This window comes from Chaetura pelagica, unplaced genomic scaffold (assembly GCF_000747805.2).
Source record: "Chaetura pelagica isolate M959 unplaced genomic scaffold, ChaPel_1.0 scaffold412, whole genome shotgun sequence".
NCBI lineage: Eukaryota > Metazoa > Chordata > Aves > Apodiformes > Apodidae > Chaetura > Chaetura pelagica.
The window spans coordinates 109,526-125,727 of NW_009952690.1; the positions used below are offsets into that span (position 1 = coordinate 109,526).

A 16,202-nucleotide genomic window follows, 5' to 3' on the forward strand; every position below is an offset into this window, starting at 1 on the left:
CCTGCTGGTGATCTAGAGTGTGTTGCAGATAGTGCACCTGCACACTGTAAGAAGTGGAGCAAGGTGTATTTTTAAAAAATTAAGTGTGGTGGAGACAAAATATGCCTAGCGTTTGTTCCAGGAGCAGGTTTCTTCAGCCTTTTTTCATGTGTAACCAGTGCTTACTATGGGATTTCTGCTTACTATGGGATCCCTGCCTGAGGGCAGGAGAAGAGACATGAAGAACCTTTTGAGCATGAATGCCCATGGCTTTTGTTTTTCTACCTGCCTCCTGTATCAGGATTCATATTCTGTTGGTCTGTGTGGGAAAGCTACTGGGTTTAATGGCACAGGGAAGGCTGCTTACAGTTCTTGGCTATGTTTCACAGCAGCTTTGTACTCTAAGAGTTGCACAAAAAGGACTTCAGGGATGATAGTAGAATAGTAATCTACTCCTAAGGGACGCTTCAGTGCTTGATTTACTCAACTTATTGAGAGAGTACTGAGAAAGGGCCAAGTTGCCCTCTGCAAATACACTGTAGATTTTGTCCCTATTTGTAATGTTGCAAAAAGAATTTAAGTTAAATTATAGTGTTGGCAAAAATTTCCAGCAATAAATTTAGGCTGGAAATAATAAAACATTTAAACAGAATAGTGAGATTCTGGAATAATCTTTTTACATGACTAGGTGAGACATTCAGTCCCAGTTAATACAAAGTTTTGAACATCATTAGATGATGTTACTGCCTACAGTACTGCAGCAGGCGAGTAATCAGACTATGATGCAGTTGTTGTCTTCCAGTAGCGTGTTGGTACATGAGTGAAGTATTCTCCTTCTCTCTTGTTCATCTTTACCTTCTGATAGAAATCTCAGCTCAAAGACTTAAGTTGTATGTGTTGCATTTCTTTTTCCAGTGCTGGTGTCTTTGTTAAAAAAATCTTGTGTCTTCTAATTAAATTGGCATTTCATTGTATGTGTATAAATATATTTAGTTCTCTATGTGAATAAACAGGAGCTGCAATTCCCATCTTAGCACAGAAGTTTTATGGGACTTTAGGACTGTCTTCTTTCTGTAAGATGCAGTTAACACTAATGCCTTTTTTCTGTCTTCTTTCTTTGTATTGTAAGTTTTTTTTAGTGCAGAAGCTCTTGCCTGGAGCTTTTTAATACAGTAGGGTCCAAATTTTATTTGAATTTCTGAGGTGTTTTTATAATGAGAATAACTGCTTCTTGAAATGGAAAGCTAATAAATCGTGTGTTTTGTTTTTTTTAGGAGTTGAATGTTATGTTTCCTGATGTCCTTGTTTTCCCTTCACTTCAAATATTAACCACTCCTCCCCAAACGTTATGTTTGTATTTTCATCATGATTCCCTTGTTGCCCTCCACCCTACAGTGGTTGTCTTTATAGAAAGTGGCTGTGTTTTGTACCAGAAACTTCAAGTATTTGAAATGGTAGCTGTTGGGAGGTTATCCGACCTCCTTTTCTAACTCCTCCAAATGCTGAAAGCTCAAAGTCTTCTTTATTTTTACCAGTTATATGATATATTTGGATGACCAAAAGCTGTGTATTGAACTGGCTGGTAAATATAGTAATACTAACAACAATAAGAAAAACTCTTTTACCTTTAATTGTAGTCTAGAATTCCACCTACGAATGATTTCAAAGTTGGTATGAAACTGGAAGCCCGTGATCCTCGCAATGTTACCTCAGTTTGTATAGCTACAGTGATTGGAATTACTGGTGCCAGGCTAAGGTTGCGGCTGGATGGAAGTGACAACAAAAATGATTTTTGGAGACTTGTGGATTCTTCCGATATACAGCCCATTGGGACCTGTGAAAAGAAAGGGGGCATGCTCCAGCCTCCCCTTGGTAAGAAACAAAGCTTCTGAACTAATGTGTATGGAGTCTTGTAGTCATGAAGTCCTGAAGATTGCACCTTGTTGTCTTGGTAAATTCAATGGTGCTAAGATTTCACTAAGTCATTATTGAATTGAAAAAGAGGTAAGGAAACTGTATTTATTCAGGCTAATGAACTGTGGCCTTTTCTTCTTTTTGGATTCTTTTGACATGAGAGTGAATTTGAGTTCTGTTTTTTTTGTTGGTTGTTTTTTGAGGGTTTCTGGGGGTTCCTTTCGGTTCTTTTTTAAATAGTCCCTTAATATTAACTGGGAGAGTCTGATAGCATTCTTAATTATGAGATACACTGTCGTGTGCCCATCCTATAAATGTTCCCTCGCACACACCCTGTCTCATGAGTGTATATAGATGCAACGTTTTCTTTCTTGATGCTGTGCGTGCTGCTTTTAGTAGACATTGGTTAGGACTGAGCCCTGGGGAAAGCTGGCTTGCCTTTTTCCTCTTCAGTAAATCCGAGCAGCCCACTAGAAGGCGCTGGCTGCTAACCCACCTGTGAAGCGCTCAGCTGGGGCTGCAGGAGGTGGGTGCTTCAGTTCAGGACGGTATGTTTTCTTGTGTACTGAGCAAATAGGTTGTGGTCTAGGAAAGGCAGCACGGGGGGGTTTAGCGACAGTATTGCAACATTCTGCTCCAAGACAGGAAAAATAGCACTCTGTAGCTTTTGAAAAATTCTAGCTTGTACTACATACGATTCTCATCTCAGCTGCACACACACTGGGCGATGTCTCATCACTTTATCACGTCTAGTTTGTGAATATGAAGAATACACGTGTACAAGACGTAGCTTTCCTATGCTTAGAAATAGTATTTGGAATTTATTTTGCTTTTCCTGCAGAATATGGGTGACAACATTGTGTCTCCCCAAACTGAGAAATAGTGCTTGGGGCTTAGTCTTATTGAGAAAGTTTATTCAATGGGCACCTGTACAAAGGAATTCCTTGCTGTGTGATGAATAGTCAGAGGTAATTTTGACTAACTGCGAGGGTAATATGTCTTTGCTGTGATTAACCTGTGTATTGAAATCTGTATTCTTGAATCATATTTGTTACAACTTATGGGTGTGGAAATCTTGAAATAAAAACATTTTCCAAATTGTTTTGAAAACAGTTCTGCTTTTAAAAAAGAGGGAAAAATAATAACTGACATTTATCTTACACCTCCCTTGCCCCAGACAACCCACAAGAGCACAACAGCAACACCCCCTCTCCTGTTATCCCGTTCAGTATTTTTAAGATGCAAGTAATAATGTTCTTAACATAAGAAATGAACTGTTAGAAGAAATGGTTTACTGCTGATTTCCCATCTTACAGTGATAAACCTACTTCTTGTTTGGTTTCATCAGTGACACTTAGAGATGAGAAGACAGGTGCCACAGAGATAGGTATGCTTTCTCATAGTAGCCTCTCAAAAGACTTGTCAACCCAACTTCTGAACAACTTTCAGATCTTCTGTTTGAAAAGTGAAGGGCAAAGTATAATTTCACTACAGTATGAAACTTTATTTGCTTGTAGAGGGACAAACAGATACAGCAGCCGGTGACATAGCAATTAAGACACCACTTTGATTATAAGGCTAGATTTCTGTGCTGTTGCATGGCTTTAGAAACCCAAGAAGAGAAATGCAACATTTCTCAGTTTAACCTCTCTGAAGTTCTTAGTATAACCCTGCAGAATGAGTGCAGTGATAGCACTATGAAAGAGCATTGTGATAGAGAAGATTGTACTTATTCTTTCAGCTACACATACACACAGTGTTAAATACATTGCTTCCATTCAGGAGCATAGTGTTTAAACAGGTTTCTAAACCAGCCTGTTGAATAAAACAATTCTAGTTACGTAAAATGGGGCAGCTTATCTGTTCAGAAGATAAACTTTCCACGACTGTCATGATGCCTTCTCTTAGGATACTGTTTCTTACTCCCATTCGGTCAGGCTGCTTGTGGTGCAGCACCTAACAAGCAACTGATTCCTTGCACCCAGGAACGTAAGTTTACCTGCCCTCTGAACAATTGCTAGTTATTCAGAAAAGAATGTGAGTGCCATTTTTTTGTCCCTCCTGCCCTAGATTTTTTCTAGAGATAGGCTAAATTCCAGCAATCAAACATTCTGGCATACCTAGATAGATTTTTGAAAAAGCCTTTTTGGCAGTTATACAGCATCCTGTTCCTGGGCAAAGCTGGGAGCTAATTGGGTGTATAATTACCTCCTGTTAGATATTTAAGCAAGTGATTATTTTTTTTTTTGCCCTGAGTAGTAGGGAATCTTCTGGTTACTAATGTTCTGTTTCTCTCATAATAACTAGCTAAAATAGTCTCTCCTACCTGTTTTTTTTGCATAGGTTTAATTATGCATGTTACATAAGGGTTTTGAGAAAGCGATTAACGTAACAAACAGTTCCTGTTCCACCCTCTGTGTTTAATATATGTGCTTTTTGGTTGTTGAGAACACCAAGTTCTCAACAAATTACATTGAGGAAAACGTTTTCTCTGGTTTTACAGGGATGACTTAAAGGCCAAATGAAGTTAGTTGAAACTGTTACGTTGTCATTGCTCTGTCTGGCACATAGGGCTTTTCTGGGCTAGCTGGTTTTACAGTAATGACACATGTTCAGGTTGTTTAAAGGCTCTGGTTTGAAACCAGGAATGATAATCAGTCCTCAGATTATGACCCCATTTATCAAATATGAGCTTTGTATTCATTTAGGGGTTGAATAGGTAGTTCCAACTTGAAAACTATTTATTCAACTGAAGATAACTGGAAGCTGCTAGTTAGAGTCCTTGTACCATAAATCCAATTTTAGATTGAATTGATTAAGAACCTCAAATACGTTCCACTTTTTAAGAGAACCATGGAGGCTCACTTATGAAGGAACTCATCAGTTCCTGGCAGATTCTAGTATTATTTGCTTTGTGGAAAATTTTCCAATTTCCTCTATTATGTCTGTTTTTGTGTAGAACTGTGCCAGATAGGTAACTCCTAAAGACGCAGAAAAAATATCCACTATGTCTGCTATCTTACTCACTACATTGAAACATCTATTTGGAAAACACAGAAAGCAAAAGGAATTTTTAATTTTATTTCCTTTTTTTAAATTATTTTTTTTTAACTTGAAAGTAGTTGATTCTGAGGAAAGATGATCTTGCATGGGAATGTTTGCAGTCAAGCCTTTGTTCTGCTTGAATAAGTGAGTTCACCTAAACAAATTTGATTAATCATTGTGCTTTTTATAAGCTTGTTAACGAAGAATATTAATGTAGAAACATCTTCTGGTATATTTTTTCCAATATGACACATAAGATTTATTAAAATAATTATATTTGTGTTCTGTCCTGTTACATGTTCTTTGGTTTTTAGGGCTATTTATTTTAATGAGGAAGGGAAAAGAAACTGGTAATGGTTTTTTTTTGGTTTTGGTTGGATTTTTTTGTCTGTGGTCTGGTGAAAAAATTATAAGAGCCTTTGAAATAAAAAGTTATCTCCTCAATAAATGAGAGAAGCTGTAACAGAGAATGTAATTTTAGAAAAAAGTGTCCCTGAGTAGTAAGCTACGCATTTGTGCTGGGAAAGTTCCACTGGACCAGGGACTGTGGGGGGACAACCTCATGATCTCCTGTACTAGAACTTGCATGTCATTAAGTCCTAAACATTCACCTGTAAAATAACAAATGATGATAAATGTTTCTGCAGACAAGTCACTCAGAGTGAGAGGCACTGCACAGCTTTTTGCACTGACAACAACCCTGTTTGTTCCTTTGTGGCTATTTTTACTTTGGCCAAGTCCAAAATAGAGGGAATAAGACATTAGTAAAACAGACTTATATCCTTCTCCTATTTTATTGTACGGACTGAAAGTAGGGCTATTAGATACAACTAATTTATTTGTTACTTAGGGTTCCAGATGAATGCATCTTCTTGGCCAATGTTTCTATTAAGAACCCTCAATGGAGCTGAAATGGCACCTGCAGCATTCTTTAAGAAGGTAAGAAGAAAAGGGCTGCTAGTAAACAACTTTCTATCAATTGATTAATGGCTACATTATTTTAATGAGGATGCCAAGATATTACCCTGTTGTCTGCAGCATGGGAAAGCAAGACTGTTATTTCTAATCACTTTGAAGTGGATTGGCAAGCTACAAAGCTAGACAGGAAGCAGTCTGCTTCCAGTCCATTGGATGGGCATCTATTTTCCCTATTTCAGACTTGTAACGTATGCTGCATTATTTAGAAAAATGGTGTTAGCTTGGTTTTTCTGTTTCATGAATTTAAGATACACTGCATATCACATTTCTTAACAGCACCATATTCATGTGATTGTTCACAAGAGTGAAAAAAAAATTTAGTGGGGAATAAGAGCCATTGGAATGTCGAGGTGCTTGGAAAAGTTTTGTTAAATGTTTTAATTGAGCACATACTCGTAATTTAAAATGTAGTGAGGAAGTAGTTGAAAATAGCAGAAAAAGCTGATCAAATTTTTAAATGTGACTGCTGAGCAAGTTACTGTGAAACATGAAAGATAATGTAAAAATAACAGTAATATCGAAGTGACTTTTTGGTTCAACTTTTTGTTGAGGTGGTAAAACCCTTCTATCACATTGAGTGACTTCATTTTTGATCCTGAGATTGACATGGACAAGTATATCCTCAAATCAAACAGTTGGGTTCAGACCTGCAATCATGTTGCTTGCATTGTTAACTTCATGTAATCGAATACAAATTTTTATGTAAAATTATATATACTTTTTTTGTGGTGTGATAAGCCACACTTCCCTGTGCTAGTCTTCCAGCACATCTGGGATGGCATTTGGATAATGAGGTTCCTGAGGCTGACTTGGTAGTTCAGGTTGCATCAGGCCACAGGTCCTGCTGTGGAGGTACACTTACCCTGGTCATATTGACTTAATTTTTGTTTTTCTTTTGTCCACTTGGAATTGGTCTAAGGCCAACTCAGTTACAAGAGGCCTATAAATAATGTCCAATGCTAATGAATGTTTCATGGATTAATTGGGAGGTGAAGCTTTTACCAGACAGTTATCAGTCCCCAGAAATATCCATTCCCTGTAAACCTGTTCTTCTTTATTAGCATGTAATAATTTCATTTTAGTGTCTTTGCTGTCTTGCTGCCCAGACATAATGTATTGGGTGCAACCTATTGCTTATGTGAATACTATTAACAGAGTCTTTCTGCATTGGAGAATTTTGCTAGTTATCCCATCTGTATTTGTGGGAACAGAATCTAGATTTTTATAATACAGAAAAGCAAAAGCTAATTTGAAATAAGAATATGTTTTTGAGAAAACTGAGTACAAGAAGTAAGGATGTTGAAGAGAAATAGAGGTTTTTCTCTTTTTTTTTTTTTCTTTTTTTTAAGAGGCCATAGAAATACAAATATTCTACTACTCTTACTTTTGAAGGAACCACCAAAACCTGTGCCAAACTGCTTTAAAGTAGGAATGAAGCTTGAAGCTATAGACAGAAAGAACCCATACTTGATTTGTCCAGCAACCATTGGAGATGTTAAAGGAGATGAAGTTTTTGTTACATTTGATGGCTGGAGAGGAGCCTTTGACTATTGGTGCAGATGTGATTCTCGAGATATTTTCCCAGTTGGATGGTGTAGCTTGACAGGAGATGCATTACAACCACCAGGGAACAATGGTAAGATGACTAATAATATTGCTTAATTATTTTTCCCCTCAATTACAGCATAATTTTAAAAACCAGCTGGCTGTAAGCAGATAAGAGTGAAGACGTGATTTGTGAGTAGCTGATGAGGATGAAATGTTGTTAAATTTTCTTTGTGTAGTTTGAAGCTAATAGGATAGTTTCTGGGAAACAATTTTTGTCTGTTCATAGTAAATCTGGCACGTGTTTTATTAGGAGAGCTTTTTAGTTTTTGTGTATTTGTGAAGAATCTTGGACTTAAACTAAATTTGCTGTTGGTATTATAGATAGTTAAATACTCCTGTTTAATGATACTAATGTATTTCCTGCATCAGGACTTTATATTAAACTAACAGCTTAATATATGACTGAAGGTTTAAACTATGTGTTTAGTATTTCTTCCTTCATAGTCACAAAATTCAGTCTTGAAGCTGCCTATTCTGAATGCTTTATCATCCTTTTACCTTTAAGGATGTTTGTACATAGAGTTATAGAGTCCCTTTAACTAACAGCACTGTGTGTTAGAATGTACAGCTATCTACCTCAGAAAGAAGGGAGATGAAATAAAGAGGGATATCCCTGAACATAATCCCTGTGCTGCTCTGCATTTTCTGTCAAACAATTTGGGCTCATCTATCCTCACTCCCTTCCAATTTGAGAGAGTTTTTTAAAGAGGGGAACCATCTTTTAATTAATTACTTCAATATTGTTGACCAGAATAATTTGTTCTCATGGTGAGCATTTTTACAGCTGGTATTAGGTGAGTAAGGAATGAGTTGACAGGTATCACAGAACTCTTGGGGGATGTACCAAAGGAACAGAAGCAAGAAGGCAAGAAATCAGTTATGTTTCCTGCACTCTCCATCCCCATGGTGTTTCTCAATATTTTGCCAGCAGGCCAAGAATTACTTGGAAAACCTAAGTGAAATTAGTTACGGATACCTCTGCGTCCTTGCCCTCACCTACCTGTCTCTAGTTACTGCCAGTGGTCATAGTACATATAATTTATTTAGTCTATTTTGGTGGATTTCAGCAAGGGAGCAGATCCAGGATGATCTACCAGTACAAACCTGCAGCAAGAAGGCAGGGGGAAGTTAGGCGAGGACAATCTGCATTCGATCAGAAGTCGCCTCATAGGTACCAAGTTGACTGCAGCCTTAACGTGTCTGTGCTCCCAGTCTGTAAAGTGTCTTTGTCAGCTTCTTCAGAAGGTTGGCCTTGTCTGGAGAAATTACAGCAAGTGAATTACCTTAATCACGATGAAATAAAATGGCTTTATACAGAGTGAGCTATGTAAATAAATGGTGTAAAAGTTTTAGAAGATTTTTGTGATAGTTTAGATTGCTGAGTCCCACTGCATCTGCTGGAAAGAAGTAGTATTAAATTTTTATGTTTACTCCAGGTTCTGTGCTGGAAAACTAGCAGTATTTTTCGATAAAAGGTACAGAATTTTTCTTGCCTGATTAGTGCTTGATACAGATCAGAGGGTTACGTAACAATTGGTTAGTAAAGTTGATTGCATATTGTAGTTGTTCAGGTAATAAAATTCTAGAGTACGTTCGAGTGTGCTGAAGGCTTGAAATACCTATCCGGGTATTTTTATGGATTCTATTGCTTTGTTATGAAAAACAGTAACACTAGGCATTAATAACCTGAAACAAGGTTCTTAGAGACTTGCAGTCAAAACTGAGAATTTTGGACATGTGATAGAACCTGGAGGTGGAAAAGTGCAGGGTGGGAATTTTGTTGTTTTTAATTCTAAAAGTGAGCCTAAAGTTAACTGCAGTTTTAGTAAAATTTTGTGTCCTCCTCCCATTCTGAGAATAAAGAATTTGTTCTTTCAGTTTTGCTTCACGTGCTTATATTTTGTGTTCTTTGTGCATGTTATAAGTACTTGCCAAATTTACGTAGCTGGATTGTTTTCTTTTTCCCTCTCAGGTTGTGTTTTTCACTGTTTTGTGATCCTTTTGAGTCATGAAACTATTGCAATGATAGTCCTTTATCAAGATGTAAATAGTAACTTGAAGAAGAGAGTAATAAAGTAATTTCAATTCAGAAATACGATGATGTTGTCAGAATTCTTCATTAAGTCACATTAGCATTGGCTACTCCAGTTAAGGATGAAAGTATGACAGATACTTTTTGGGATTGTAGGGATTCACTTGAAATATCATTATTCTGGCCTGGACTTCTTTCCTGCAGATTCGTTCAGTAGTTCTACCTTGGATTACCACATCAGAAAGTAAAAATAATTGAGTGTGGCTTAGATTTCAGAGTGAACATAATAGGAACTATCCTTAATTTTTTGTAACTATTTTATCTGAAAGCATTTAAAGGTTTTAATTCACTAGTTAAAGAACTGAACCACCCCCACCCTGATGTTAGTGACTAAGCAAAACCAATATGCTGCAATCTTAAGTACGAAAGCAATACATTATGCTTTAAATTTCATCCACACTTAGGGCAACAATTTCCTGCCATGAGACTTGTATTTTAGGGTCTAACAGCCCTTTGAAAGAGAGATGAAATACAGTAAGGGAGATAATATGAAAATAGGGAAAGTTTTTATTTCAGCTGTTTACTGTCTTAGTGATTTAGGATGCTAAGAGAGAATGTGAGATCTCTGTTGTGGAAAGTTTTTTAGAATAGTTTAAACACAGGCTTCTTAGTTATGGGTGAAATTGTTCAAAACAGATTGCATTATATATTTAGTCTTTATAGCCTTATCTTCTGTAGCACATTAGTTTTAGAAAGATAAGCTCAACAAGTAAGACACAATTAATAGAAGATAAAAAGGAGAAGGTAGGTAACAAGTTGTTTTGATCCAAGTGTTTTTAACATTCAGGCCTTAATCTTCGTGTTACTGTTTTGTCTTTCGTCTTTAACAGAAAATGTGAATTATGTGGACCTGACTGGGTGTCAGGGTCTGTGTACAGTGGTATGAAATTTAGCATTCAGTATTTATATTAGCTAAGCTTTGCTTATCTAATATTGTAGTTTATTTCCTTAGAAATATCTCTGATAGTAGTAATATATATTATGTAATGTTTGACAAAAGTGCTTGGTCTTGTCTTGGTTGGCTGGCCAAAAGTCATTATTTTAAGGATTCAGTAGATTGTTTTCTCTGTGTGTCTTGATCACTTAAGTGCTTTTAGAGACGACTTGTTGCTCAGGAACATCAGTGTGCACTATAGCTAGTGAGAGAAGTTAGCATGATACTGTCTGTGCTGGATCAATCTGAACGACCAGCTGCTCTAGCAGGCTTTCTCAGGCAGTGGCTGAAAGCAGATGTCTGAAGAAAAGCATAAACACATAAGAGAGTAGTAGTCTTGCAGTAGTATTCCTATTACCTGGTCATCTACAGCCCAGCACCTCCCATGTCCAGAACAAGGCTTTTATGCCGAATACCTTCTCAAAGAGCTTGATCTATTTTGTTCAATTATATTTTGTAGCCATCTGAACTTTTACTACCTACAGCGTCCTGTAATAAGGAGTTCTATACTTAAATGTATATTCCGTGGAAAAGGAGATATCCCTTTTCTTGCTGGCAGTTTAATTTCTTGCCCATTTTCTTGTACTGATACACCTTCTTGTACTTCCACTACTTGTACAGGAAGTGACAGTAAATAGTTATTCCCTAACAGCCTTCTTCATATCCATCACAGTTTTGTAGACCTATATTCTAGCTCACCTCAGCTATCTGTATTCCAAACTTGTAAAATCCTGCTCTGTTTAGTTTTTCCTTGTTGTGGGATCAGTTTAATTCCTCTGATAATCCTCGTTCTTTCGTACTGTTTCCATTTCAGGTATGTCATTTTTGAGCCACTGGAACCAGAAGTGCACAAGGTATTTAAGACTAGTGGCATTGTGGTAGTTTCTGGGTTTTTTTCTGTTCCTTCTTTAATTATTCATATTGGTATTTGGGATTTTTTTTTTTTTTTTTTTTTTGGGGGTCAGGAGATCAAAAACACCAGGGGGCCTTTGCTAAAGCTTTGTCCACATTTTTGGAAGTTTTACTGGGATCAGTTTAATTCCTCTGATAATCCTCGTTCTTTCGTACTGTTTCCATTTCAGGTATGTCATTTTTGAGCCACTGGAACCAGAAGTGCACAAGGTATTTAAGACTAGTGGCATTGTGGTAGTTTCTGGGGTTTTTTCTGTTCCTTCTTTAATTATTCATTAATTGGTATTTGGGATTATTATTTTTTTTTTCACTGCTGCTGACCAAGGAACTAATACTGTCATAGAAATATTTAATTTTAAGATGTCATTATTTTATACATCAAATAATAGCCCATCATTGATCACAGAAGCTGAATTATTTTGAATTGTTTGACATTGAATTTCATGTTACTCCTCTGCTGAGCAACTGCTCAGCTTTACAAGATCTTTTTGCACATCTTTATCTGACTCAAATATTTGTTCAGCAGTTGTTGCTATCTTATGCTTTACTCTTGTCCTTGATCATATATGAATCAGATGGTACAAGCCCAAGCAGAGATCTCATCAGGATGTCTCTAGAGGACTAAACATGTCTGTTTATTCTTGGCCAGTGTTTGATATTTCCCAAGAAATTATTTAGAAGGATAGTGATGATCCTTCTAAAATCCACCTAGGGATTTTTTTGAGTCTGGTGTGAGATCTTGTTAAGTGCCAATCCACTGACTATATCAACTGACTTTCCATTGTCTGCTGATTTACTGGCTGCTTAAAATATTAATAATAGGTCTGGGAGATGGGACTTTTCTCTACAAAAGCTATGATTGATTCTCCTCCAACACATAATATTTATCTTTGGATTCACTACCTCTGTTCTGTACGAGAGTTTTTAGCAACTTGGCCAGTTCAAACATCAGGTATCCTGTCTGTACCTTGCTGGCTAGAGTATTGGTATTGTATTAACCATCTTTAAGTCTCTGAACTTGAGGCATTTTTAAGGCCTTTAAACTTGCATAGCACCATCAGTATGTTGGACATCTCATCTTTTAGTGTCTGTAAAACTCCTGAGCGCTGTGTGTCCTGCCAACTCTCTGCTGTTTGTTTTTGTCTCCGTGTCCTGACCTCTACCACTTCTACTTCATGTCAGGGAACGTGTTTCAAATCCCTGTGAAGAAGGGGTTCTGTTAAGGAAACTGGTGTGATGAGCTTCCTTGAAGTGAGTGTGAATGCAAAAAATGCCTTCAGTCTTGTTGCTTTAGTATTCTTCGTTCTGAAATATGGTCATCTGTTGAGTCCATGTGACTCCTGCTTTTGATACACTTTAAAAAGGCTTTTTAAGTTTTATATCTTTTGGATGATTTTCTATTAGTTCTGTTTCTAGGTCAAACATATTATGCTTTTCACTATAACCACCATAGATTGTCATTTTTATTTTACTCAGTTGGATAATAGAAAGCTGTTACTATGCCTAAGAATATTCTTGTATTGCACTGTAGCTAGTTATATCTGAGGTTTATGATTGAAGTAGACAGCAGATGACTGGAGATTGTCAGAGCAGTTCTGGTTTGCTGTTTCTATGTAAATTCATCTTACTGTTTAGTCATTATACATAAATGGCAGTTACTTAGGCAGTCCACCTTTTTATTTATAATAAAAGAAAAACGTTTTCCATAAAGAGAGAAAACAAAAGAACAACTGGAGAGATGCCATGTGGGAAATGATAAGTAGTTTCACCTGCAAAGATTGATTTCAGTATAAAGTAGCATCTATCATTTAGATGTGAACAGCATCTGGAGAGGGACCAGTTTCTATGTATCCCTGATTCCCACAGTCTTATGGAGCTGGATCTTTGGCAGATAAAGGTGATGCAAAAGCTCCTGATGGAGGGCTGTCTGCACTACAGGAGAGAATTTGGGTGACCAAAGGATGGCTATGTAGTAATCTAAATAAAAACAGTGATTCTCTGTAGCCTTTATCCCTTTCCTTCTTTCCTTCTCTGTCTCCCTCCCTTCCAAATCCAGTGTCACCTCATTGCTTTTCTCCCAATTCAGCTCATTTATTATCAGTGAGAGCAATCTTCTTTCATTACACTAATCAGCCTGTTATGTTAAAGGTCTCCTTCAGAAGCTGCCTGCAGCAATGAGAGTAGTGCAGTCTCAAGCAGAGATTAAAAAGTATCTTATTTGTCTGTTTTATGATTTCTTTGTGTTTTGTTATTTTTTTAAAAATTTTCAAATATGTTTTCAGCACTTTCTTTATGTAGATTTTTCCAAGGTAGCCACTAGAGAGGCACCTCTCTGCTATTGAAATTCTGTCACAATAGGTGTGCTGTATTTTCAGCTAAAGTTGTACACAAATGTGTGACATAAATATAAACTTAAGTACTACTCTGTAATTTTTGCAGGTGAAACAAAAGAAGTGTTGAAACTCTTAAGACAGAGCTAAATGTTTGAAAAAGACTTCATTGTTTAAAGTAGCCAAAAAAAAAAGAAAGATAAGCATGGTTATTCTTATGTTTCATTAAAGAAAGAAACAAATGGTGAAATGGTACAATCTCATACTGCTGGAGGTTTAATTTTTCTCTCAGCGCAGCAGCTTCTTTTCATGAGCAGGTCACAGTAGTTAAATCAGGCACATACAGTAAGCAGATTTATGCTGTCTTCAGAATTGTACATGAAAAACTCCTCAGTGCTTCAGGCTAAAATCTGATTCGCCAAATTCTCTCACATGTTAAGCTTTTTTTATTTGGTATTAATGTTTCTTGGCATATTGCAGCAAGGCCTGGATGGTGCTGCTACAGGGCAGTAATCACATTTAAAAAAAAAAAAAAAGGTTTTACCTTTCCCAAAGCTGTGACATTACTGCAAGTCTGGTTTCCTCGCCATCTTACCATAATTATTTATAAGGTAGTTGTAAGTTTCTTTTTAACTTGGAAGTACTCCAACACATGTATTTTTTACTTACATTGAATATTTTTTTTTTATTTGCTTTTGTTCAGGTCTTGTGGATTCTAATGTCAAAAGTGGTTGTATTTCCCAACCTAGTGGTTAGGATTGAATGGATTTTTTTCCAGACTGGTATTGATACATATAAGCTATGTTAAGAATATCAGTGCTGTCGTTCAGCTGTTGAGACAAAACAAATTGTGGCATTGCATTAACCACACTCTGCATTTCTGTCTTCCTCCCTAGAAGCTTGTTGCATTTTATTGTTTCATTTTGGGCCCACCTTTCACCCTGCTGATGCTATTTGGGGAAAAATAATGGCAAAAACTGGACAGAATCAGTAATGATGGGGTGAAGAATCAGCATACTGAAACTCTTACCTAATGTGTAGAGCCTGGATTTGCCAGGCTTGTTGACAGATTCATGATCAGCACACCTTAGCTGTTTTCAGGTAACTCAAGTTTGTGCTGCTTTGACAGTTTATTGGGTATATACTTGCTCTTTTCCTTCTCAGCTTATCAACAAAATGTAGTTTGTTGGTTTTGTGGGTTGTTGTGGTGTTCTTTTTTATTATTATTATGATTATTTTCTTTTGTTATAATGGTAGCATAAACTACAATCGAGAAATAAGAGACTTGCAAACCATGATGTCCACATCTTGCCAACCAAGGTGGATGCTGAAGTTTAAAAGTGTGGTGTTGCTTTTTAGATAGCAAAATGATGACTTACTACTGGTTTTGTATTATAGCAACATATCAATCAGTATCTCGCAGCTTCCTCTTAACCAGAAATAATCCAAACACAGCTAGAAAGAGGTGGCACATTTTACAGATACTTATGCTTTCGTATGGCTCTCTTGTTCAATTGAGACATAAGGACATAAATTTTTATAATCCTTGGCAGTAAGCTGTTTTGAAAAATTGCTAATCTTTTCCACCTCCTTTCCCAGTTGTCAGAACTATCATAATAATACCTTACTGTATTAAAGAAGGCTAATTTTGTAGTTAAAATCCTGGAGTAGAACTCAAGAGGTATGTTTCCATTACTTCTGTTGTGTAATGCTCACATGGATTTAGGGTAGGTTGCTAAACCCCTTTGCCTTAATTCTTTTTTTGAAGCTTAAGTGGGAGAAGGGCCTGGTTTTTATAATGTCAGGAGAGCATTCGGCTTGTGTCTCACTGGAGGAATAGGAACAATACTGCAGTGCAAATAAAAACACTTCTGTCTTGAAAGAAATGCTGGTTTAAACATTGAATTACTGTTTTCACTGTCCTACTTGGCACCTTCACCTAAGCTAACGATGCTGTGTTCGCAGAATGTATGGCAAAATAGGACCCTACCTTGCTTCATGTAATTTTGCTTCAGCTTTTTAATGTCGTGTCTTGTAGTTGGTGCTCTATGACACTGAATGCTAGATTTGTAATGCGTAAATGTTGCAAATCCGAACCTGTTTTTCCCTCACTTTTCCATAAAAATTAAACTGTCGCTGTGGATTATCTGAGAGAATTTTACTAATTAGAATTGCATGAGAATTCAGGTTTATGAGCTGTCATCTGGCTCATCCCCTTCCCAAGTGCTGGAGGTTTCAGTAGCTTCAGATTTCACAGTTGTCTTAAATATCTGACTTATTCTGGCAAGAGATCTTCGGGATAACATCATGGGGTCAAATTCTGCAGTTCTGCCTGTGTCTGAGCAGCTTTCTGCTTCTGCAAGCATTATTTGGCCTTCATCTAAAGTCTAGCCTTTCATATCCTTCTCGT

General features: G+C 36.9%; 1 protein-coding gene across 1 annotated transcript in view; it reads left to right on the forward strand.

Annotated features, from left to right (window-relative positions):
• SCML2 (sex comb on midleg-like 2 (Drosophila)) overlaps nucleotides 1-16,202 on the forward strand; it is a 55,602-nt gene that overhangs the window by 14,656 nt on the left and 24,744 nt on the right. Inside the window, exons 3-5 of the mRNA XM_009993816.1 lie at nucleotides 1,617-1,851; nucleotides 5,789-5,877; nucleotides 7,309-7,552. Of these exons, the coding sequence (XP_009992118.1) occupies nucleotides 1,617-1,851; nucleotides 5,789-5,877; nucleotides 7,309-7,552 (568 nt within the window). The remainder of the gene's footprint in view (nucleotides 1-1,616; nucleotides 1,852-5,788; nucleotides 5,878-7,308; nucleotides 7,553-16,202) is intronic.